The 25,291-nt window shown below is 31.8% G+C and overlaps 1 protein-coding gene across 1 annotated transcript; it reads left to right on the forward strand.

Annotated features, from left to right (window-relative positions):
- Positions 1–129: 129 nt before the first annotated feature.
- Positions 130–7,453, forward strand: LOC119668800. Its single transcript, XM_038078441.1, has 2 exons — positions 130–403; positions 5,046–7,453. The coding sequence occupies exons 1-2, from the start codon at positions 244–246 to the stop codon at positions 7,397–7,399; spliced, it is 2,514 nt and encodes an 837-aa protein (XP_037934369.1). The 5' UTR covers positions 130–243; the 3' UTR covers positions 7,400–7,453.
- The last annotated feature ends 17,838 nt before the right edge of the window (positions 7,454–25,291 follow it).

Raw genomic sequence — 25,291 nt, forward strand, 5'->3', positions numbered from 1 at the left:
TCATATTCATTTGTATATATAATGCATAATTTGAATTGGCAATGCTTTTCGTTTTCAATAGTCAATATTTTGACATTTCTGTCAAAATTAACACTTTTTTTGTATTTACATTTTCCATCACTGGTAAATGTCAACTTTAATTCAGTAATTTGTTGCATAGCGTCGCGAGTGGGAAAAACTTTGTAAAATAAGAAAGTTAGTTTAGTGTTTAATAATTTATTTTTTGAAGTGAAAATATAAAAAATGTCGCAAAAAGTGGAATTAGTGCACGATAAAATTCCAATACTCTGTCGGTCGGTTCGAAAGTTTCCTGTCGTATACGATCGCGGACATAAAGATTATCATAATAGAGCCCTGTATGAGGAGGCTTGGGCAGCAATAGCAATTGAATGCGAAGACACAGGTATGCCTTATGCATTAATATTTTAGCGTTAATTATGATTTTAAATGCATTCAATATTGTGCAATAAGTGCATGTCGCCATTAATTAAAAACCTTGACGAAAAAAAAAATATGTTTTACATGGATTCAGGAGTCACCTTTGGCAAAATGGCTGTCGTGTATGTTCAAGACAGGGTGTTTTCAAGAAATGAAAAATATTTATTGTAAATGTTGAAATGGGAAAAGTTTACGACACAGCAGCATTGAGTAAACATACACCGCCAAAAATAATTTTTTTCTGTTGTTTTTAAAATGTGGAAATCGTTTAAGTGTAAAGTATAAATATAAAGTAAGAAAAAAAAAAAACAAAAATTTATGAGTTTTGAAGAGATTTCCAAGATTTAGTTTCTTATTATTAAATCCAATACATTTATTTGAGGTACTAGATGTGATTAAATCGTTCACTTTTATTTAAAGTACTAGATTAGATCAATGTAGTATGTTTATATCTAAGGTGCTAAAGTAGATTAAGCTAGTACATTTATGTAAAGTAGTTGGTTAGATAGATATATTTTTATGAACTACTGGATTAGATTAATCTAGTACGTTTTTATAAGACAATAGGTTAGATTAAAACTTTTTGTAAGGTACTAGATTTAATAAATGTGAATGTATCATTGTGTTATTTAAAATTTAATTTAGGTAAGGCCCATGTTATGTAGAGTGTCGAAATTGACTTTTTCGTGATATGACGAAAAGCTTGTTATGTAGAGTGTCACATCAGTCGATTTCGTATTTTTACTATTACTTTTATACTTTTTGCTTGTGCTTAAGGTTTTAAGCAAATATATACATACATACAACACGGTTTTGACTGACGGATGAGGCACAAATAGCTTCGGCTCTCTTGACCGAAATTAAACCGATATTTTGGGTCTTAGAAATAATGTGTTATTTATGCACAACAGTTAATTTTTGATTAATTTTTGTAAAGCTATATTTGAATATTGCTTGATTCCCGATTTATTTCGATTTAAAGTTGTAAATATTTCACATGCAAAACACAAACATCATAAAAAAAATATCTTAAGCTTTTTTAAGCTTCTTAAGCTTTTTTTTTGAATATATATATAGTTTATTAGAATATCTTCGATAAATAGTTGTGTTTATTAAAAATTAAAAAAAACTAAAGTACTTTAAAAAAGTATTAGCACAGCCAGCGTTTCGAAAGTTATATGTGAGACAGTGTGAAATCTGAAGAATATGCTAAATTGTATTCTATAAATCGAATTTTTGTTTAAAGTATGAATCCATTTTGGTGTTAAGGGAAGTCCCTTTTTCCAAACCAAATGTTTAATTTTTTCTTTCATATGTTGCTTCTTTTTACAAATGTCAGTCGCTGACTGACATCCCTAATTTCTGAATATAAGTATTACTTTATTATAAATAAATATCTTAAAATATAATTCTAATTTCATTTAAAAACAAAAAAAAAATAAATAAATAAAAAAATTCACTAATTCGAAGTCTCCATAAGTCGAACTATACTTCTTAAGAAACTTTCTGGCTTAATAATGTTATATACTTTTGACACTAATAACTTTATATTTTTTACGGAAGGTAGGTGCATTCGTCTTCTTTATTTGCGTCTCAAAGCAGCTACAAACTGAAATTTAAGTCAAACATGTCAATAATGAGAATTATCAGAAAAACTCTCCCAAAATTAAATAAAAACTATTGAGAAACATTCAATCGATTGTACTTCTTTTATGTTCTTGATCATTTATATTGCAGGTTTTACTTGTGAGATTATTTCGTATTAAATGTTATATTTTTTTTATTTCAGTTTCATTTATTAATATAAATAAACTTATCCTTCATCTAAGTTCGTGCTTCACTACATATCTGATATATTGTTCTGAAACCCTTTCGAACCACTTCTAAACCGAGTTTATATATGCGTTTTACATGTACGTAGCTAATTATAGTAACAACGAAGATTTCCATTTAATGTAAGGCTTACAATATTTGTAGTTTTGTCATCGGATGCGTAAATTAGCAATATATAATTGAACGTATAGAAATAATAGGGATTTTTCCAGTCCAGTACATTTATTTTTCCATTCCATTTTAATTATTGAATAGATCATCTTAATATAAATATCTAACCGCTTCAACTAAATAGGGGAAATCAACTGATATCATTTGCTTCCACGTGTTTACGATTTTTGACCAAACGATTAAGTTTCCTTCTACGAATGTCGGACGTGATATTACGTCCAGGTTGTTGAAAATCAACTGAAAGCAAAATTGGTGCGTAACTGAATAATTTATAAGTAGACCTGTAAGCAGATAACATGAAAAATTATACAAAATGATTACATGGGTGGGCATGTGGTTCGGGGTGATGGAGAGAGGAATGAGGATAATGGGTGGATTGGGATTCTCGAACATATACAAGGGTTCAGATGGAAAAACCTATCCAATTCAATGGGATTGGAGCAAAAAACAATTGGACGGAGGTTTGTGTGCGTTGTAGTATAGGAGAACAGATAGACGACGTCATGGGGAGCAGAGAGAGTTGCAGGTTTGGCACATATTAGGCATTTCCAAAATTAATCTTTATGTACTTATTTTATTTAGAATCAGTGATCTTAAAATGTTTTTCCAGTTAAAGGGCTATGTTGTTAAATATTAATATGGTTAATGATCTCTCCTTTACAGATAATAAGCGGATGTTGCAGAGAAAACGAGTGAATATTGTAGCGACGATGAATATCATTTATAGTTTGTAAACTATTTATGATTTCACAAATAACTTTAATATTTTACTGTTCAAATTGATCTCCAATAATAGCAATATTCATTTCATTAATTTCCGTTAACCTTTCTTTAGTTGGCGTATTAAATCGTCCAAGGTATAGTCCAGCTGGATTATCGTTTTTATCGTTTTTGTCGTATTATCGTTTATACTTATCGTTTTGCATTCTTTCTGAAGCGTAGTTGCAAGTCTAAATTAGTCGATTTTTTGAATTCAATATAGTTTCTTAAGATGCAACAATGATCTTTTCTACTCGTATAATGTTTTCAAGTCTATTTTAATGGCAAAAAACATTAACTTGCTGTTTTTCGTGTCCCTTGAAATAAATTTGCAAGAACTTTCGATTTCGATTAAATGTCATTGAATTCTGAAAGTACTATTGAAATCGCGATTGCCATTATTTTGATAGATTTTTGTTGCACAAAATGATGTCATTTGAAAGCCAGAATTAAAATTTTTTTATTTTTCTTAAAAATATTATTGAGTCCGCACATACGCTGATTAACTATTTAACCTACTAAAGTTGTTGGTGTTGTACATGTGTTTATTATTTTTGAACTCTCATACAACCTTGTCAAAGAAGCCAAAAAAAGTCTCTTTTTTGCTCACCCACATTGAAGTAATTGTGTTCCTCAATTTTTCCAAGTTGCATTCACATTTCTGATTGCAGCTGCTCTAAGTGCAAATATATTCTGCTAAAAAAGATTTTGTAAATAAAACACAAATTTAAACTTTATTTCAAATTTATTTTATCTCCTTCAAAATATGCTACTTCTGAAGCTATACACATATGCCAATGCTTAACCAAATTTTCCATACACTTTTCGTAGACCCATGCAGGTATGGCTTTTAGTTCCTTCAGCGAATCCTCTTTTACTGATTCAATCGACTCAAAACGGTCACCACGAAGGGGCAATTTGAGTTTCGGGAACAGGAACAAGTCGCACGGATCCAGATCTGGCGAATATAGTACCTGAGCGAACACAGTGGTGCTGTGTTTGGTCAAAAAATCGCGTACAACAAGAATTTGCCATAGTAAAAATTGATAAATTCACTTGAAGTAGTTTCACATTAACAGCTGCTGTAAACAAACTAATTGACAGATGACGCTCAAATTTATACCATATGTCAAGAAAGGGTGTACCAACATAACGAAAAAAATTTTTGAAAAAGGTATATTACTTAAGGAGTAGTTAACAAATAACAAAATCCGGATACTTTTTGTGCAGAAGGTATGTGAATGCATACTTAAGTCTTCTTTCGTAAGAAATCTTGAATTTGTAGTGTGAATTGGGTATTAACTCGGCGCGAACGTAAGGTTTCTTACGAGACAAGATATACCCAACATATTAAATTTTTTTTAAGATTGTGGCAAGTTCAGAAGGAGGTTGTTATTTTCTGTCCGTCAAGAATTTCTGTCCAAATTGCGTAGATTACTTTCGACTTTCAAACGATTAATCACGCTTCGAACAGTAAAAAGGAATTTGTTGAATATTTTTTTAATTTATGCAAATGCTGATTCAAAATCATTTTGTGTTCAGACCATTTAACAAATGGATTTATTTTAAAATTTTAAATCAGGATTAATAGGTACTTCTGCTCTACTATCATTCAGAAACAAGGCTTGTGCAAATATTTTTTTCTTTCACAAATAAGAGTAATACAGTTTTGAATAAATTTTAAATAATTAAAATAATTGTTAAGTAAAATTAAAAGAGTTTGTTTATATGTACAGATATTTCGTTCTTCTTCGTTTAGCCTATTTATATTTTCCTTTATATATTTTCATTTTATTTATATTATATGTCGAATTTCGTAAATATTGTTATTTTTATTATTTCAGTCAATATATGTAAAAATCGGTGGAAATCAATTCGGGATAGTTGTAGGAGGTCTATTCGAAACGATCGTTCGCCTAAGAAACGAACTTCGACTCGTATGAAGGATAATTATGTAGCTGATCTTGCTGAATTTTTAGTTCCTCATTTACAAATGAATGATGAAAACGATGATATGGAACGGTTTGGTAATGAAGATCCAACAAACAAGGAAAAAGATGCTAAGAAAACTAAATTTAATTCCTCGAAAACAATTGATCCATCAACTATAGGCAAAGAGCCTTCATTTACAAATGAGGATCATTCACATGATACATATATGATATCTAAAAAATCTACTAAAGAGAGTAGTACCCTAGTATTGAAAAAGACATCTGATATAAAAAAAATATTAGATATCGACAAAGACGACGATGATATGGAACATGAAAAAAGTAATGATGCTAATAAAGATAAAGATAATGATATTGATGGTAATAATGATATTGATGATGATATACCACGCAGTTCTTATCGACGCAGTTGCAAAAAAAATTTAGATAAAAACGATACAAAAAAATCTAAAGTAACTCCAAAAACAGTAACAAAAAGATCATATCGTAAGATAAACCCAAATACAAAAACTAATGTAGATCTTCAGGTTTCAGATACAGAAAACGAAGAAATACCACCGGCTAAGTTTGCAAAAGTTCAAACTGAAATAATTTCTGAAAAGCAAACAGGTAATGAAAGTCCTTCAGTACCACCAGCAGCAAAAAAAATTCTTGTCGTGAATACGAATACTACTATAAAACCTGTAATGTGTGAGAAATCGGTACAATTTGATACGAATAGATCAGTGGAAGATAAATATTTTGATATATTCAAACCTTATATAAAGACCATGAATAAACGACAGCTCATCGTGTTAACTGAAAATATTTTTAAAGCTATAGTTACGACTTTAGATGATTGTAGAGATTTTAATGGTGCATCAACACCAGTTGCTAATGAAGTCAGCAAACGGCTATTTAAGGAAAGTCTCGGCAACCGAGAAATGCATTTAGTTAATGAAATGGTCAATTTAATTCTAGCTGCAAAACACACACCTGACTCTGTGATTGCAAGTCCACCGAGCAAAAAAGATGAAGAGAAAACAGTTGAAAATAAATCAGATTCAGTACCAAAGATAGTTGTTAGAAAACCAATAGAACTCCGCAGTAATGGGTCTGTATATAGTTTTGCAACTCCTACTGGACCAGGAGCCAGACCCGGATCAGGAGTACCATGCAGAGTTTTGGAAAAAGTAGATGGTGATAAACGCCGAATATATCGAATTATCCCCAAGACTAATATAGTCAATAATGCACCAGTTACAGGCAATACTCTTTCTGTCGTAAGTAGCCCAACAAACTCTTCCAATCCCATGACTTTGCATGCTTCAAATACAACTGTTACTACTACTGCAAATATTACTGCACCTACTTTTACTACTTCTTCTATCACTTCACCTTATTCATCTATTACGATTCTTGGTACCTCATCTATGGGTACTGCTACGACTGCTACTGCTTCTGTGGCGTCTTCTTCAAATTCAGTACCCACCAATCAATCTGGACAACAAACTGCAAATATACGTACTGTTAATTGGGCAGCACCAAGTTCTGTGGTTACAACTTCTAGTGCAGCATCGAATTTAGTCACTCGGAATGTAATTAGTCGGGCTCAAGTTAGTGCTGTTCCAGCAGTTAAATTTGCTAATCGCCGCTTTTCTATTTGTGACCCCAGCGTATTAAATAGAACCTCCACTGCGGGTATAAGCGGCACGTTGTCACCGTTTATAACAGCTTTACCAAAAAACAATGCAACTCAACGTATAATAGCAGCACAATCAATACAACTTGCAAATGGACAGCGCGTACGCCCAATTACTTTATATGATAATCAGAATGGCGTTTTCATTTCCACAGCTCCAACTGCTACGACATTTTCACCAATGAAGACTAATACACCAACTACAGTGTCCACAGTAAACGCTGTGCCTAGCTTGACACCAATACAAAAAACGACAGTACCAATTGTTATGGCACCATTGAGAATAAGTCCTAATGTTGCAGTTAAAAATGTTTCTACCGCAAATAATGCTAGAGCAATAAATAATTTGAGTGCTAGCCTCTTAAGACAAAATGCACCAATAACTGCTCCAAAAGTTGTTCAAAAACCAGTTCAGAAACCAACTAAAGTAATCAGAAAAAGGGCGAGCAAACCACAACCACCACCCGACAACAGTGATTCTCAAGACGAAACTGCTGGCATTATAGCAACGGATGAGTTGGGGCCATGGATTAAGAATGAACCACTTGATGAATTAAATTTCTAATTCAGTTTTAATAATATTGTTTATTTTTATTGATTTAATATTTAAAATACTTAAGCAGATATAATAATATATCATCATACATATTATGTATTCACAAAACTGTTATTTTTTTGATGTTTCAATAAATTGTTTAATGAAATGGTGTTTTTTGTTTGTTGAATGACTGCAAAGGTAAGAATTTTTAATTGATAAAAACATTTAAACTAAAATATTAAAAACAAAGCCAAAGGGTTATAACAAAGGGTTATACTAAGGTTAATACTGAGGAAATTTTATTAAATATAATTTCCCTTATGTTCCCTTATATTTTTTAAGATTTTTTTTATTTAAACAAAGAACTGAACTTAGCGAAAAAAAAGTCGAGCTATTCACAACAATACTTGAAAATATAATATGAAGACTTTTAGAAAGGGTAAATCGTGGATACTTTTCTGAGCGTTAACATCCTCAAACTTATACTAATCAGTATAAAGTATGAAGTTATCATGAATAAGTTATACTCAGGATCTCGCGTAGAGAGCTTGGTTGCTTTAAATTTATTTTTTTTTTTTTAATTTTAATCAATTAGTCGTTACGGAAATATTTTTTTTTAAATTTTTGAAGCTCTAATTGTTTACAACAATATATTTAGGGTAGCACTTTAGGGCATTCCAGGGTTGGAATGGCTGTTGATTATACTGGCGGTTCATTGTACGTTTTAGGTGGCCAAACTATAACCGCATCTCTGGCAACAATAAATTAATTAAGTTTAATTACAGATTAAATTAAATAACAAGTTTCAGAAGATTTGTGAGTCCAAATATATTTTCTCGAATGATATTATATTTTGTAATACTCTGTTACCAATTTAAACGATATTATTATTAAATATAGTGAATATTGTATAATATAAAATATGGGTGTATGGGTATATGGGTGGTTGGTAGAATATATTGCAAAGTTGATAGCAAGATGGATTATTATCATGACGTATGCACTTATGAAAAGAATTTGTGAGTCCTTATTAAAATATCGGTTTCAGTAATCGTGTAGATTCAGATGAACGAGTGATTAGCCCATGCATCCTATACTGGTACTGGGGCTGCCAGTTAAGGCCACCAGTCAGACCTTCAGACTCGAGAGTCTGAGAAAACGGTGGGCTTCTTAGCGAAGATTGAAGATGCTGTATCTTGCCTACATCCCGGGACGTCACGGAGGAAAAAGACCATCCGGGTCGCAAACCGTTGTGGATTGCTCTTAGATTCAGATGCTCGTCTTTGACCTTACCGGCAAGGGAGGCCCTACCAGTAGCTACGCTACCGCCGGCATCGCTCTCAGGATCATTGCACCCTACTAAGCCCCCTCGCCACGACAAGGCCACAATCCCCCGGCACTCTGTTCCACCTAGGAATAAAAGGATTAAATAAATAAATATTAAAATATCATGAAAATTTGACACTATTGGCAGGTGTCTGTGCTTGATACATTGCCTTGATCTCATGTCAATGTGTCTATAGATATGGTGTTATATCCATCACGGTAGTCGAACCGCTCAGGTCTTTGATATCTAATAGGTGAGAACATTTATCGCTATTTAACTTTGTAAGTAATACATACTAACGCCGAAAAAACAACGCATCAGTTTAGAGTGTAATAGATCACATTAGATTCTGTCGAAACAGTCTTTCCGGAGCGGTCTCTCGAGATTAAGGAAGTAGCCAGAAGTTACACGGTGTAAAATCAAGTCAATTGTGTATGAGTTGAGTTTTTGTCGAGAAACCAATGCAGTGTCAGATGATTATCTCTATTATAATGTTTACACTATTAACGTGGTGCATAAACCAAGCCTGCTTAAAATTTTGCTATCTTTTTGCGAATACCTTAACATAAAAAAATGGCATGGCATAAAAAAACTTTTGAAATAAGGTGAATTAATTAAAATGGAATATTCACAGTATCTATGAGGTCTTTATTTATCAAACGATTATGGAGCACCAAATCGTTGATTTCCTTGATGTGATAAAAAGTGCTCCTTTGTTTAAATAAATTCATCATTTTATATTGATGGTTGTTCAGCAGCGATTTAACAGATATGTGTGTTTAATATCGTATATATCAGGGTTGTCCAAACCACATGGGACGCGATCACATCTGGTTTCGACAGTCCTGATATATATCATATTATACAAATTATATTTAGGGCGTGTGCGAGTTAGGCTAAGTTGCGTTCTAAATGAGGGAAATTCTAAGTTGTGCCGATAATGTAGTTATATCTCGATACGTGTTGATAAATGGCTAAATGTGTGCAGTGCAAAAAACCCCAAAAAATTTTTCATTTGGTTTAGCATCAACTTAGCCTAACTTGCACACGTCCTTAATATTATATATATATAGTAGGGGTATTCAGGCAACTGATTAGTTGATTACAACAAAAATTTGCACACAAAAATGAAACTAAGCAGAGAATCAACTATTTCGGTGATTCTCAGATTAGTACAAATTTGATTAATAGTGCTACCAGTGCCAAGTGTCGTAATAATAACTTAAAATGAACTTTTGTATAGAAATTTGTTAGCTGTCTCTCAGCTGTTTGAATTGTGTGTAAACAATTTTGCAAACACAAGTATGTTTCACTTTTGCTGTTGATGCGAGTGCTGCCAAGGCATTTACACACAACAAACTAATCAGATTACGCATTTTGAGTCGTTCAAGCAACTGATTAACATCGAAATGCTAAATTTTTTTTATATGAAGTTTTTGAATCAACTAAGCAACTAATCAGTTGCCTGAATACCCCTAATATTTGTCAAAATCTTATAGTTGATTCTTCTAAATTTTCAGCCATATTCTTCATTAATTCCTTTTGGGTAAAAAATATTTTATATAGGCAGTTATGTTTAATAGAAGATCTCTATCAACTATAGATATTCTTAAATGTGTTTGAATCGTTATTAATTTATATTGCTTAATACACATAATTTGTTAATTAAAATTACTAGTTATAATAATTAGTTATAAATAAATTTTAATAGAGCTAATAAGTGTTTCCAGACCAAGTTTCATTTACATTTAAAATTCTAAAGCGACATTTTGATTATATATTTTATAATATCTAATCAATTTAAAAAGGCTTTGAAATGAATATTGAAACTATTCAATTAATAATGATTTAATTTATTAAAATTAACTAACATTTTTAATATAAATAAAAATTGAGTTTCAATCACTTAGTCTTTGGGTTAAACCCACCGATTTCGCCTCTAAAATAATTAAGTTGTCATTTAAAGTAACAAGTGCCTATGCCGTTGAGCATTGAGCAAGAATGTCTGCCTGTACTGAGTTTCCCGAGTTGTCAACGAAGTGCAATGGAATGAAAAACGAGTTCGGAATTAGCATATATCACACGAAATGACTTAACTGACTTCTGACAGCATTTGAGCGTGTCTGCTGATTTCGAAAACAAAAAAAAAAATACACGAAATGTCAAAAGTTACTTTGAATGCTTTTGCTGGCAACGTCAGGCAAATCTTAAAAATTTTCATAAAATGTTGCATAAATTTTTCACGAATTTTTTTGTTTCTTTTTTTTTAATTTTTTTTTTTGTGTATTCAAATTTTTTTGAGTTTTTCGTTTCGTTGCCATTGCATTCAGCGATCGCAGGTCTAACGAAATGCACATCCGTAATTGCGTATGTGCATTTCGACTGCGCCATTGTGCAATTGCAATTGCACCGACGTCGGTAATGTAACCTTTCGCGCATGCGCAATTTAATTCACAGAATTGGCCAAATGGCATTATTCAAGAGTTTGAGTTGTGTAACCTTTTAGCTTCTTCCAGCTGAATTTTCTTCTTTTTGACAGGTAACATCTGCCTTTTTCGGTGGCTTGTTGGTTTGCTGGTGCATTGTTGATTGTAAATTATTTTTTAAAATTTTTTATTTTCGCAAAAAATTATTTATAATATTGCTATTTCTTCTGACTCTAATGTTGCTGCTGTCACTGTTCGTCGTATTTAGCTCTATTGTTCGGAAACAATTTTATAAAATCCTCTAAAGGTTGCGAAGACGATTTAGTGTTCGGTCATTATTGTAAACACAAAAATATGCAAATTATTTTATATTGAACTTTAAAAGTAACAAAAAATAGCAATTTCCAACTCTTAGCAGCATATACCATATAATTATAGATCAACAATAAGTTCCCGAATTATAGTTTTAAGAAATCTAAATCAATATCAAATTATAGAGAGTTATCCATTTTGGGTTCCTGATTTGGTAGCACTTCTTAAGTTACATTTGTTAAACGGAATTCTCATACAAAGCAGCATATATTTAGATTATGGTTTGTAATTTGACAATAGACCTTTTCGATGGCCCGCACGTATGGCAAAAAATGCATGCTGGCCTATATTGGCCACGCGAGACATTGGCATCACTGTTGCAATCTGTCAAGTATTATGTTTTGACAATTAGCAAAAATAGCATAATGCAAGCAAATTACATTTTGTATAAAAATAAATAATTAACATAGATTGAAAATTAAAATGAATACAAAATTAAGAGGAATGTGACAAATGTTGAAAATTTCAAAATAAAACACATTGTTTAATATATATACGGCAGACATCCCCACCTTAAGCCAAGTGTCAATGGCGCTTTATGCAGATGACATGTGCTTGATCTACTTTGACCGGGATGCCATAAATGTAAGTAACATCTTACAGAGAAATATAGACTTCATGGTGGAATACTTCCAGAACTGAAAGATTAAAATTAACAATGACAAAATCAAGGCAATATTTATAACACGAAAGAGAAGGCAGCATCCTCCAGAAGTGAGCGTCGGTGGCACGGAGATACGGTGGGAGAAAAGCCTAAAATATCTACGGGTCACTTTTGACAAACGGAATAGTTGTTGTTCTAAAATTCTACATCTCCTTAAGCCGCTGTTTAATAATAATCGCTTCAACCTCAAAAATAGAAAGTTATTATTTACTCTAATAATTAGGCCAGCACTACTGTACGGATGTGTAACTCACAGCAAAGCCACAAATACTGCTATAAAGCAATTACAGATAACACAAAATCTGGCTTCAAGAAGACTAATTAAGATTCCTTGGTATATTAGAACAACAGACATGCATAGAGATCTAAGAATTGACTCAGTGAAAAAATATATCAAGGACAGAGCCCTAAAATTGTTTACAAAAGTTGATACGTTGCCCAACCCCGCTCTAACAAACCTTAAGTCCACCTCAGGAAGCACAACAACAACTGAAATTTTTCTTTATTTCGAATTTTCAAATTTATGTAATTTTTAAATTCTGTTAGAATTTTTATTTACATATAATTTTTGACATATGATTGCAATATTCGTTGGAATTTCCAATAAAGGTTCACAATAGTTCACTTATTGCGTTGGTAACACTTTTTTTTTACTGACCGAAGTGTGTGGCCAGTATACCTATACCGAGGCCGAGGCCGAGGCAGAGAAAATAGTGTTGTTTTGCGTACATTTCGGCCAGTATAGGCCAGTAACTTGCCTTTTTTTTTGTCGTACTTGCGAGCCATCGAAAAGGCCTAATATGGATCGTTTGAGAACCGCTAAACGTGCTAAATGTGCTTAAATTATAATAAATTAAAAATTAAATAAAAAAAATTATACAAAACCAATAACGAAGTTTTTCGAAAATTAGTGAACTACAATAACAAGAATTCATTTTTATATTAGTTTAATTAATTAAATATTTGACTGCCCATATAGCTGTTTCGAGTATTGTCAAATACCCATCATAAATAGTCTTGCAAAATAATTCTTATACTTAATTATTCGTAAATAATTTTTTCAGACTGCAAGTACCACGAATCGAACTCGTGCCCTGCCAAATTTTAAGCTCAGAGTCAGCGCCCCTTAACCAACTGACCCAAAGCCATACTTGTGTTTAGCTGTGTTTATATTAGAACGAAATCATAAATTATCTGTCGAATAATTGAATAATTAAATATATTTTTTATTTTTAATTATTAATTATTAATACTATTCTGTTTGCAGGGACATTATTTCTTGCATGATTTATATTGAATTGAAACCCACTGAAGTTAATTATTCGATATATATAAATAGGTAAATTGTCGAAGTTGAATGCTTAAACTTTAAAGTTTAAATCGTAGAAAAAAAATACGTGAGTCTTAATCGTTTTTATACGTCGGTACTCAAATATCTCTCTGTATATACATTCAGGGACAAAAGTTTAAATACAACCTTAGATTTCGGGGTTTAAAGAAAAATAAACATATCACTAAAATTGTTAATATGCAGTTTTAACATATTTCATTTCATAAATTATTAAAAATAAAAACAAAAAATATTTACATTATTGCGTTATTGAACCACCCTAACCTTCTATGACTGCTTGTAGACGACGTGGCAAGGAAAGTACTTGGTGCTGGGTTTGAACTAAAAAGTGAATGCATAAAACTTCCTAACCAAGGTAGCGCAGCTTTTGGCGAGTCATTATTGATGTGTGTGGTCTGGTGTTGTCCTGATGGAACACAATTCCACTCCTATTGCCCAAAGCTGGCTGTTTTCGAGTAATCACGATTCCCTTAGACGATTCCCTGCCAATCACACCAAATACATAGTAAAATCTTCCTGGCCGTCAATCCCGGTGGCTGGCTTGGCCACCTTTTTAGCCGTCTTATCGCGATTCTACCATGATCGTTTTCGCTTGACGTTGTTCTAAGTGATCCGGATCCACTTTTTATCAGCAGTCACCAACCGTTTTAGAAATGTGTCGATTTTATTTTCAGCACCGATTCGCGGATAAAAATTCACAGCCTATGTAAGTATTTTTATATTTCCCGAACTATAATACATATAAAATGATTATAGTTACTATGTAACTATTGTTAATTATAATTACTTATTATACTATAATTAATAAATGTTATTGTTTCAAACAAAAGTAAAGCTATTTGCTGTATTAAGATATCCGGAAATATAGGTTTGAGTGAAATTCTGTGTCATGAAAACTGGGCATATTCCGCTGTAACACGACGAGCTATTATTTGTACTTCATTGAGTTTTGATGCACAAGGCTGTCACTTTAATCTTACCTATTATTATTAAATAATAGGCTATGAATGCACCCGAACCTAAAAGATCTATTGTGCGTTTCAATGCTCAACTAAAACCATTCTAGACTGATTATAAATCTCGTAATTGCTGTGGGCTTAATTTTATCTATCTGATTTGGTACTAAGATCTCGACTACAAGGTAGTCAAGTCTACGTCTTGCCGCCGCTGGGCAGTTGTATAAAACATGTTCGGACGTTTCTTTCTTCTCATAACAGAATCGACAAGAATCGCTTTCTAACCTAACCTATCCTGACCTTAATTGTGTATTGGAACATATAATCAAAGAATGTAGTATAGTAGATTCTAGTAGAATTTCTGTCTTGTAGATTCTTTGATATAATCATAAAAAAAACATACTACCGTCACTGGGTAGTTGCATAGAACAGGTTCTGATATTTCTTTCTCCTCATGAGAGAGTCGACAAGAATCACTTTCTAACCTAACCTATTCAGACCTTAATTGTGTGTTGGAGCATATAATCAAAGAATGTAGTATAAATTCTGTCTGTCTTGTAGATTCTTTGATATAATCATGCTAGCGCCACTGGGTAGTTGCATAGAACAGGTTCTGATATTCCTTTCTCCTCATGTGAGAGTCGACAAGAATCACTTTCTAACCTAACTTATCCTGACCTTCACTCTGTATTGGAACATATAATCATAGAACCTAGAATACATCCTGTTTGTATTGTAAATTGTTTAATATAATCATAAAAAAAGATGCGCAATTTTCGCGATGTTATTTAAATAACTGACATTCAACAGCTTCTACAGCAGCTCCAACCTCCAATGGATTGATTATTAAATCACTGTTCAATATTAAAAATAATTTGAAAGAATCTTGGCCTGAATTTTATGTGATTTATGAAGAAAGATGCACTGCATTCGTGACATGACTACTCAGATATAGACTGGGCAATTATTCTTACTATGTATAAATTTTAATTAGTCAATGTGATATATAAACCAAACTGTGGCATTTAGTTAAGAACTTATGTATTATTATGTATAAGTTGCTACTTCATAAAAAAAAGATCGAACTTTAGCGTATCTGGCATTTTGCTGCATTGATTTCGCAGCAACTGCAGTGGATAAACGTGACTTCAAGATTTCTTTTGGTTTGAGTTGAAACCTAAAATTTTTTATTTATTTAAAAAATATTAATGCGGTTGAGCTTAGCTGCAACTGCACTTGCATTTATCTATGTATGGTTAATATGTTTCCAAAGTTTTCATGTATCTGTTCATGCATAAATTGTGTTTATCCGAACAGTTTTGTTTGTGCAACGAGCAAAGATAAATGACGTGGACCTAGACAGCGCATGATAAATGCATGACATTTAGATACTTTAACCTGCTGCGGGTTCGCAAATATCATTAGGAAAATTAATGTTTGCAAATTAAGAATCACGTTAACTATACTAATTCAATTCGATTGGAGTTTGGAATGCACAAATGTTCATGTTTCTAGCGTTTTTTCATAATAATTAAAACACTCATTCTATCTCAGACCAAATAATTGTTCACGGCAGTTGTAAAACGACCTGAAAACAATTGTTAAAGTTTTTCCATTGCAATATCTTGAAACAAATGTGAAGTTATTTTTCATTGACGGGAACTAAATCAAATTAATACTCAACATTTTGTTGCGCAGAGTAGTAAATAATTATTATTAAATTAGTTTTGATATGATTTATGCTAGTACATTGTGTTCATACTAATCCGATTAAATATTTAACTCGTTTTACATATTGTACACATTTTATTTATATCTTAGTCTGTGAGTGCTAGAATAAAAAAGATAATAACGCATAAAAACATTTATAATAAATATAGTGAAAAATGACTTAATAGTATTTTATGCTTTTCCATTTATTTAATTTATCATATCATAAATAAATTAATAAAAAAATTTGTTGTTTCAGCAAGCCACTTACTTCCAATAATGTCGGTTATGACTCCACTCTCTCTAAACCAACGTCCACACCAAAGTGAACGTTTGCGGACGAATGAACTTTTGCAGATACAATACTTGCGAATGTTCGCTTTGTTTGGATGCACCTTCATATAACTAAGGGGAAACCTATAGCAATGACTAAGTTATCTCAAATATATACTACAGGGTTACGCGACATTATTGAAGTCTTACCTATTCAAGCGACCATATCTTTTTAGTGTTAAATTATATTTTATTAATTCAAATTACAAAATTTTGTGAAAAAAATCAAAAATTCGGAATCTATTCACTCTTCCTCCATGTAGCTAACTTTTACCTTATCTATTACCCTTAAACTTTTTCTGGCCTATTTCTAAACAATGGCTTTCTTCAGCGCATCCATACTGGCATATTTTTTAGTCCTCACCTTACTTTCTAAAATGACCGAGATGGAATAGTTCAACCGATTTGTATCTGGCGAATTCGAAAGCGATTGTGTGGAAGAAATTAATATGATTTTTTAACCATTCTTGGTTCACGCGAGTTTTATAAGATCGTGTCGAGTGTTGTTGGAACGTTTATGGTCTACGACCGAAATGTTTGCGCGCCCCATGGCTTTAAAGCAACTTTCAAAAGATTTTCCCGATAATAAATCCCGTTGACTTTGACACCAGGCATAATAAAAACGATTGGAGAGCATCCATTGGCAGTCACAGTTGCTCATACAATACTATCACTTGAAATAGTGATACGTCGGGTGCCCATTCGTAAACTCAAATTTGCGGTGACTCTTTCAGTTAGGTAAACATGCTTCGTTTTGAGAGTTTATGAATTGCTCAATGGGGATAATTTTCTCGTCAGAGAACACAATGTTTGAAAATTCTCCAGGTTCGTGCAAGCGTAACAACTACTTTGCTCTTAAGAGTTTATTTCTTGGTTTGGTTTATTTTGTAATATGCGTCAGATATATCGCTGGGATATTTTCAGTTCTTTCGTTATTTGATTATCCTACGATGTGGTTTTCGTTTAAGTCGAGCCTTTACTTTCCAAACCATTTCAGGTGATGTTTTTTCGTAAATCACCGTAACGTTTGGTGATGTTGCCTACTGTTATAACAATTTATGGTACTCTACATACTATTCTCTTAAAGGTATTTGAGCTCAAGAACAATAGTTGGTTGTGATTTTTTAGCTAAATATAAAACTCAGACGCAAATGTTTGTGATAGTTTATTAACATTATAAACAGGTGTCTGTGATTACTTGGGTAATTCACTAAAATAAGTTTTCAATGTACTACACTTTATAACATAGTACTCATTGTCATTAAAATTTACAGTAGTCCATACTAGTGTTACTATATTAGGATAAGCTCTATCAGATACTATTATTTCTTGTATGTTAGAACTGACTTTACTTAATAAAGCAGTTTTAGGTAAATCAAATATAATGCCTTCGTAATTTCAATGTATTTTATATAATGTAAAGTATTAGAATGTTTAGATACATAGTTCTTCTTATGGTGGATTGAAATCTTATAAATATGTAAACAAAATCGTTATTATAATAATAGAAAAGAAAAATTTATAGGCAACCTTATGTATAGCTTTAATTTGTTTTAGGATTTGAAAAGAATGTAGTCGAATTGCTAACAGTTTCATTAATATATGGAACACGACGCTAAATGTCACGCTTCAAATTTATAGGATATATGTTTCATCTCAGTCTGGACCACCTCTATTAGTACCGAGTCATGAGACATGTGGACTTCTTTTGTGGTCTTCTATTGAAACTTCTATTGAAGCTTGTAAATCATAGCTTAATTTGCTTATTCTGTGGTCATTCAAGTTTGGTACTAGAAGTGTCAGATCATGATGGGGAAGCATAGAATATTGCAGGAAAGAACACAATTCTCATTATTAATGTTTTGTTAAATGTTTAGTATTTATAGCCTATTGACAAGAGAGTACAAGATCTTAATTCAGAATTTTGTTTTTTCACAAATATTGTCCATATCTATGGTACATGGTATAGTATGGGTCCAATATAACTTCATAATATTATGCCTTCGTATATTATTATGTTATCAATAAAATATTGGTAGTAAAAAAAAATATTTTTATTTGTTTACTTTTGTTACTTTTGTTTATTTTTTTTTATTTAAAATAAAAATTAGCTGTACCCATTTTTACATAAAAAGCCTACACAATTCTTGTTCTTTAGCACTTCAAAGTCGCTGCGAAATCATATCTAAATCACTTGTTCACTAAAAACGCAATAAAATTAAAATTTATTATTTACGACAAAAGAAATATAAACATTTAAAAAAATGGAAGCCCAAACTCATAAATGCGAACAATAAATGGCGAAAAAAAATTTGCATATTTCTCATTATTTAACATATTTTGCTAATATCTGCCCATTTCGAGCCGCCTACACACTCAAGAGGAATAGGTGCTGCCGCCATAAATCTAACAAACAGACGACATCCATTTGTTCATTTGTTCGTTCAGTCGTTCAGTCATTTAGTCATTTATTCACTTTCTGACAAAATGGAGAATGCCGGTTAGCTGGTATTTACGGTCGCGTGAGTCGTGCTGCCATTTTTGACGCCATTTAAACACGAAAGTGCCATGAAAAAAAATAAAAAAAGATATATGAACCATTAAAAAAAAATTAAAATATGTATAAACTTAACCTAAAATGAGGTTTCAAACTTTTTTAAATTGTTCAACAAATTGCAAAGAATTTGGAAGCTTTAAGAATTATGGATTAAAGTAATGAATTGGGATTCAAACATTGCATTCTTATTGAAATTCATCATCCTATTTAGTTACTTCAGTGCGATATACAAGGATTGAGATTACAAGAAAACCTTTCATTAAAAGCGTTCAATCCATAATTCATCGAAAGCAACACTCTTCTTGGCAGCTTTTCTTTTCTTACCTTTCTGCGACTTATTCGACAACAGGATCTTTAAAATCTTATTCTTTATATTGGTTCAGTACAACTTGAATCAGCTGCATAATTCACCTAGCGACGTTTTAACCCCCAACAGCCTTTCCTTTGACTTCTTATTAGCCGTGCGCTACATGCCTCCCAATACATGACCTTCTACTTTGATGAGAGGAATTCAAATCCTTCCATCATTCCACACTATAACCGTGGCTTTCATTCACCCCGATAGCCCCAATCATAGAGTCTACAATAAGCCTACCCCGCGCTTTAGCTCTACTCTCTCTACCTACCTTCATTCTCCCTATACCATGTTCATGCTGTCTAGCTTAGATAAACCTAGACTTCTTTGTAATAAGTCTCTATATCTTAATTCTCCCCCCTAATTACTAAAATGAAGTTTTATGTACTATCCTCTGGATTAGAAGTAAAAACCTTTTCCATACTTTTCTGAGAGGTGGTTTAAAATCTCATAATGTGGCTCTCCTTTCTTCTCACCTACTACAAATAAGAAAAGTTAAATGTGCTGTTTTTTGCATGTCAGTTATGAGACAACAATCCTCAAAGTAGCACTTTTTAAACGAACTTAAAAAGATAAAAAAAGTTGAAGACATTAATTCTAATTCAATATTAATTCTCAAGGCTTGGTAATAAAAATTAGCTTGGTCGTATAGATCAGCGTTTTTAAGTACTTATCACTAAAACACATAAATTTCAATTTTTGTTGCTTGGTTCATGTCTGGAGATTTTCTTGCCATTATGGTAGAATCACCTTTTAGTAATACTACGGTTAGACATAGTGGTATACCGCATTATCCTGTTGAAATCAAACCCTTTTGGACTATTCTAATTACTATCAAAGACAAAAAATTTTTCATTTCTTTCTTGACTGTGTTATATTTTTATTTATGTCATTTCTTTATTTATGAATCGGTATGATTTGGTCCAATGATGCCTCTACGTTATAGTCCGCATCAAATAGTGCATATAGCGGGGTGCGTCAGAAGTTAATACAAGTTTTCTTAATTGATAAATTCATTCATACAGATAAAAGGCGTTTAAGGTTCAATTTTGCAGGGTGCGGCAAAAGGTGATGCAAATTTTACTCGTTGACAAATTCATTCACACAGGTGTAAGGTTTGTAGGGTTCATCAGGGCGCAATATATATTCCGTCCTAATATATGTTATTTGCCAGTACCTTCTTAATAATTGCCTTTTAATGCAAATTATCTACCCTTTTAAAAAATTGTGCCGTATGTTAAAAAATATCGATTCTTTTAAGGTATTACCATTAATCTATACAGAGTTGACTGACTCTTCTCTTCTGTATTCAAGCGGTTAAAATTTTAAAAGATTTATTTTAAGAATAATTATCCGGAGAGACTATAGAATTATCTAGCAATTAAGCAAGACAATTACCTGTATACTTAAATTTTATTAATTATTCAGGAACTGTTACTTGTGCCCTAATATCTCAACAGAACTCTGCTAATTTGTTGTTTTTGGTGAATGAAATAACTTAAATAATTAAAGCGATTAACTCTACGGCGAATACCATTAAAAATTTACTCCATGGAGTAACTTTTTGCTCCATTAATATTGCTTTTTGTGTCTATTTTGTTGCAACAATTCCAGACAATTTTATTGCCTGGGTAAATTTATGTACACGGCAGTATAGTAAATGCGCAAAAAGGACGAACTCATCACTTATGCACTGTCCTTACACTCTTTGTAGAGACATGTAATTGCATGTTCAAACAAGTCCTTTGAATTGCATTTTTTCCTGCATTTATTCCATGTAAGTTCTAGTAGATTTTATAATTAACTTAATAATTTTTTTTAAATGAATTTCAAAGGTTTTTTTTATTGTCATAAACCTTAGCTGTAGTTGTATTTAAAAATAATTTAAAAAATATTTCAGTTTTTATGTACTTCGTATTATTATACATTTCAAATTATGGGGAAGGTAAAAAAATTTATTAGATATTTTTTACTCAGAGAATTATAATTGGAAGAACATATAAACCAATGTATGCTACATATAGTATCGTATACTGGATGCATACTATAGCGAGACCGTATGGACGTATGTACATCTGTTCCTTCGTCTAACCCTCTCTGTTGAATGCCAAGTCCCAGCATTTGATGGAGTCAAATAAAATATTGCACATATAATATACTATTTGTTAATCCAAACAACATAAGTTTTGATTAGGTGAATGGGTACTAAACAAATTTAAAATCATAAAGTTCCAACACAGAAATCCGTTACAAATAATCAATGAAAATAATCAATATCGAAGGATTAATATTCTCTTGAATTCGCATTTAAGAATTTGGAGTAAATACTCTTTACTGGTCGCAACTAATCTTTTTTTTTGAGAAAATAATTAAATTTGTTTAGTTGTTGACAACTTCTGAACTGATAGCGATATTCTACGGTTGAATATGGAAAAAATGATTCCCTTGAAATCCAACTTCTGCTTTGATAGTGATATGTATTCTTTGCTTGTATTGAAATGCGTTTTCCTTCAATTCCCAGTAAACGACAGCATTAACTTTGTTAATGATTACAGATTTTTGAAAGGTTTCCAGCCGGTTCAATCAATTTGCTCCCTGATCCAGAGTTGTAGGCAAGATGCATTAGGTCATTTTTATAAAAATGATGAAGGTCAATTCTAATCGCTACGGTAATAAAAATACTAATTTTTCGTTACTGAAGTGGAAAATGTAGGTGCACAAGATATGAGGCAGAGAATCCAGGAATCTTCTTTGATATATGGTTTCAATAGAACGTTGCTCTAAACCACACAAAAGTCCTGATTTCAGCTAGTTGCGCAAAAAATTCCCTGGAAGTTTAATTCGGGTGATGTAAATTGAACACCAAGACTATACAATTTGTCACAACTGGATTTTTTTTTGAGAAAAAAAATAAATACGACAAGAGTCGTGTTTGTACAGACAATCTTTAAATTCTCAATGCTTTGAAAATGAACATTCGTTAAGTTATGACTAAGTTATTCTCAGCTGTGTACAGGAAAATCAACGATAATTACATTAAGATAATCTAGTATTGTTAAACTTTCAGTGGAGCAAGATGGCAAGATTTAAACAATATATCGGAATAAAAATAAAACATTTCTTTATGTTCACATTCGTTAATTTTGCATTTTAGTTATTTATTATAAGATTATTTATTATACGAAAAAGTTACTAAAATGACATCCTTTCAGGAGTAAGAACCACTCGTAAAATAGTTTTCATTTGAGGGTGTAATTTTATGTATAACTTATATTTATGTATATGTATATATATTTTGTTTTTATTTATAAATACATTCCATTTTTTGTAATGGAATAACTGTATGTCTCATACTCTGAAACCAGGACGATGAGGTTAGGTTTGCAGGTTACAAGAAATGACAAGATGTTTAATATTATAAGACATCTATTAACTAACAGACTATTCCTTTTTTCTCGCATTGTGGAATAATCTCATTGCGAAACTCTCATGCGAATTCCAAGTTTAAGTAAAAAAAAACAAAATCTTGTCCTCCTCCTCCACTAACAAGAGCAATCTGCTCCATTTGGAAATTGTTTAATTGTTTGTGAGCGCCCCATTATTCCCATTTCGTTGCTCCTTTCGTCGCTGCTGCTGACACTTGTTAAGTTTTCATTTAATAAAATTTGCTTAATGTTTATTTTTATTTAAATTTTTTGTCCTTCGTTTATTGTTGTTGTGGAATTTGTGATGATAAATGTTTTCGTTTTATTACTAATTTTTATTTGTTTAACGATAACTCGCATTTTTCTACTTTATGCGTTTTTATTGTTTATTGTTTAAGCTGACGCTGTTTCTATCGTCCGACGATTAAAGGAAATTTATGGTTGCAAACATTAAAGTCGGGCTGAGTGCGATTTTAGTGCAAAGTCCGACGTGATGAAATTTTTGTTATTTGCTAATTTATGAGATCAATTTTAATTCCAAAAGATTTAAATTCAGTGGCTTAAAATACAATTAACACTATTTTTTTGAGTTTCATACAAAATCCATAAAATACAATTAATAAATATTTTAAATGTATGTGGAGCAATAAATTTAAAAAGAAGTAAGGGACCTAATAATGCTTTGACATATTACTAAAGAATATATATATGCATATATATATATTGTGGGATGTTGAGACAGCGCACCGTCCAACAAGTGGAAGTCAAGAATAACCCGAAGTAGGCCACGAAACGACTTGCGTCCTTTTTCGTCCTTTGATTGTTGGATGTCGGGTTTGAGTTAAAGCTAGAGTGGCTTCCGTTCGCATAACTATATCTCTTGTTATTGCAAGTGGATCACTTATTCCCAGTGACTTGGTTCCCAGCCAAGTCATCACTAAATCAATGGTGCGTCAAGATAGTCATTCTCCAGCTTGCTTGTTCTACACATTTATACAATATATGCACGGCTGTCTCCTTTTCCTATAGACATAGTCTGCAAGTGTCTTTCTCAACAAGGGTTAACTTTTTGAGGTGATACTTGAAGTTTCCATGTCCAGTAATCAATGAGGTCAGCCAGTTTAGGGTGTTCCACGGATATATTACTAAACAAGATATTTTATATCAATAAAAAAAATAAGTTATTTAATTGAATAATAAAATACTTGTGTAACATTCATACAATGTTAACCAGAATAATTTTGTGAATTAAAATTTTCAAGTATTCAAATCAATTTATATTAATCTAATTAAGATTTGGTCGTTTTCATTGCCATAAGTTGATTTATGCTTTTGTTAGAAAGTTCTGTGAAAGTTTTAGGAGAGCTTTTGTTTATTTTTTTTTTAATTGTTTTGTTAGCAGAAATAAAATAATTGTTTATAAAAATTTCAGAATATGCAAAAAATTGTATGTTATACTAATTTATAACAAACAAACATTCAAAAAAACATTTGCCTCTTATTTATCAGATTTGTTTGTTTTTTGATTAGTTACATATGATTAGTTACACATCATGGGTCAAATCAACTCCTACACACAACAAGGTGGTAAAGTGTCTGGAACAATGTTTGGCAAGAACCGGTTAGAAAAGTTTCTTCCTAATTCTAACGTTGTTAGTGATATTTTTCAACGCTATTATATCCAACTACATAAAGTTTACGAGGATACTTGATTCTGACATAGCGGCATAGAGATTTCGTTTAGCTGTGGTATCGAAATTAATAAATAATATATAATAGGTGTCTATTTATTTTCCAAACAATTAACTTTTGTCTTACACAGTATATTTAACGACTCTGTTTCCGCTATAGATCACTCTTTACTGTCAGTTTTGAAAAACTCTACCAGTAAACTGGTAGACAACAACATTGTTGTTTTTTGCGTTGTAGTCGGCTGGCATTGCAAATGCTTCAATGATAGAAAATTTGGTTCCTGACCCTTTATATGATTACTACTGTCATTTCGTAGATACCAAGTTTGCATTTGACTTCTATAATTGTATTGCCACTTGTGTCCTAACCGTGGATTTATAATAATTGGTCAGATTTCCATTTGGTATATTTTTGAATGTTATTCCAGCAACCAAGCTGGGTAAAGTTTTCCATTCATAATGATTAAAGACGAGGGTTTAGTTCCTCTTTAGTCATATCACTACTGTATTAATTTTGTCGAATTGATAGATTTATACTCCAAGTATGTATTTAATTTCTACTATTAAATTGCCATATTTATCAATTATCGTATTAAATTGTATAAAATAATATGTCAGGTGTTTAACTTAATGGTTTATTTTTATGGCTTATTCCAGTTTATCAAGAAAATTCATTGTCAATTATTAAAAAGGTTGATTCAGGTCTACACTTGTACAGAATAACTCAGAGTTTTTAACAATTTGTCAGCTGA

The sequence above is a fragment of the Teleopsis dalmanni genome, chromosome 1, assembly GCF_002237135.1.
Source record: "Teleopsis dalmanni isolate 2A chromosome 1, ASM223713v2, whole genome shotgun sequence".
In the NCBI taxonomy this organism is placed as follows: domain Eukaryota; kingdom Metazoa; phylum Arthropoda; class Insecta; order Diptera; family Diopsidae; genus Teleopsis; species Teleopsis dalmanni.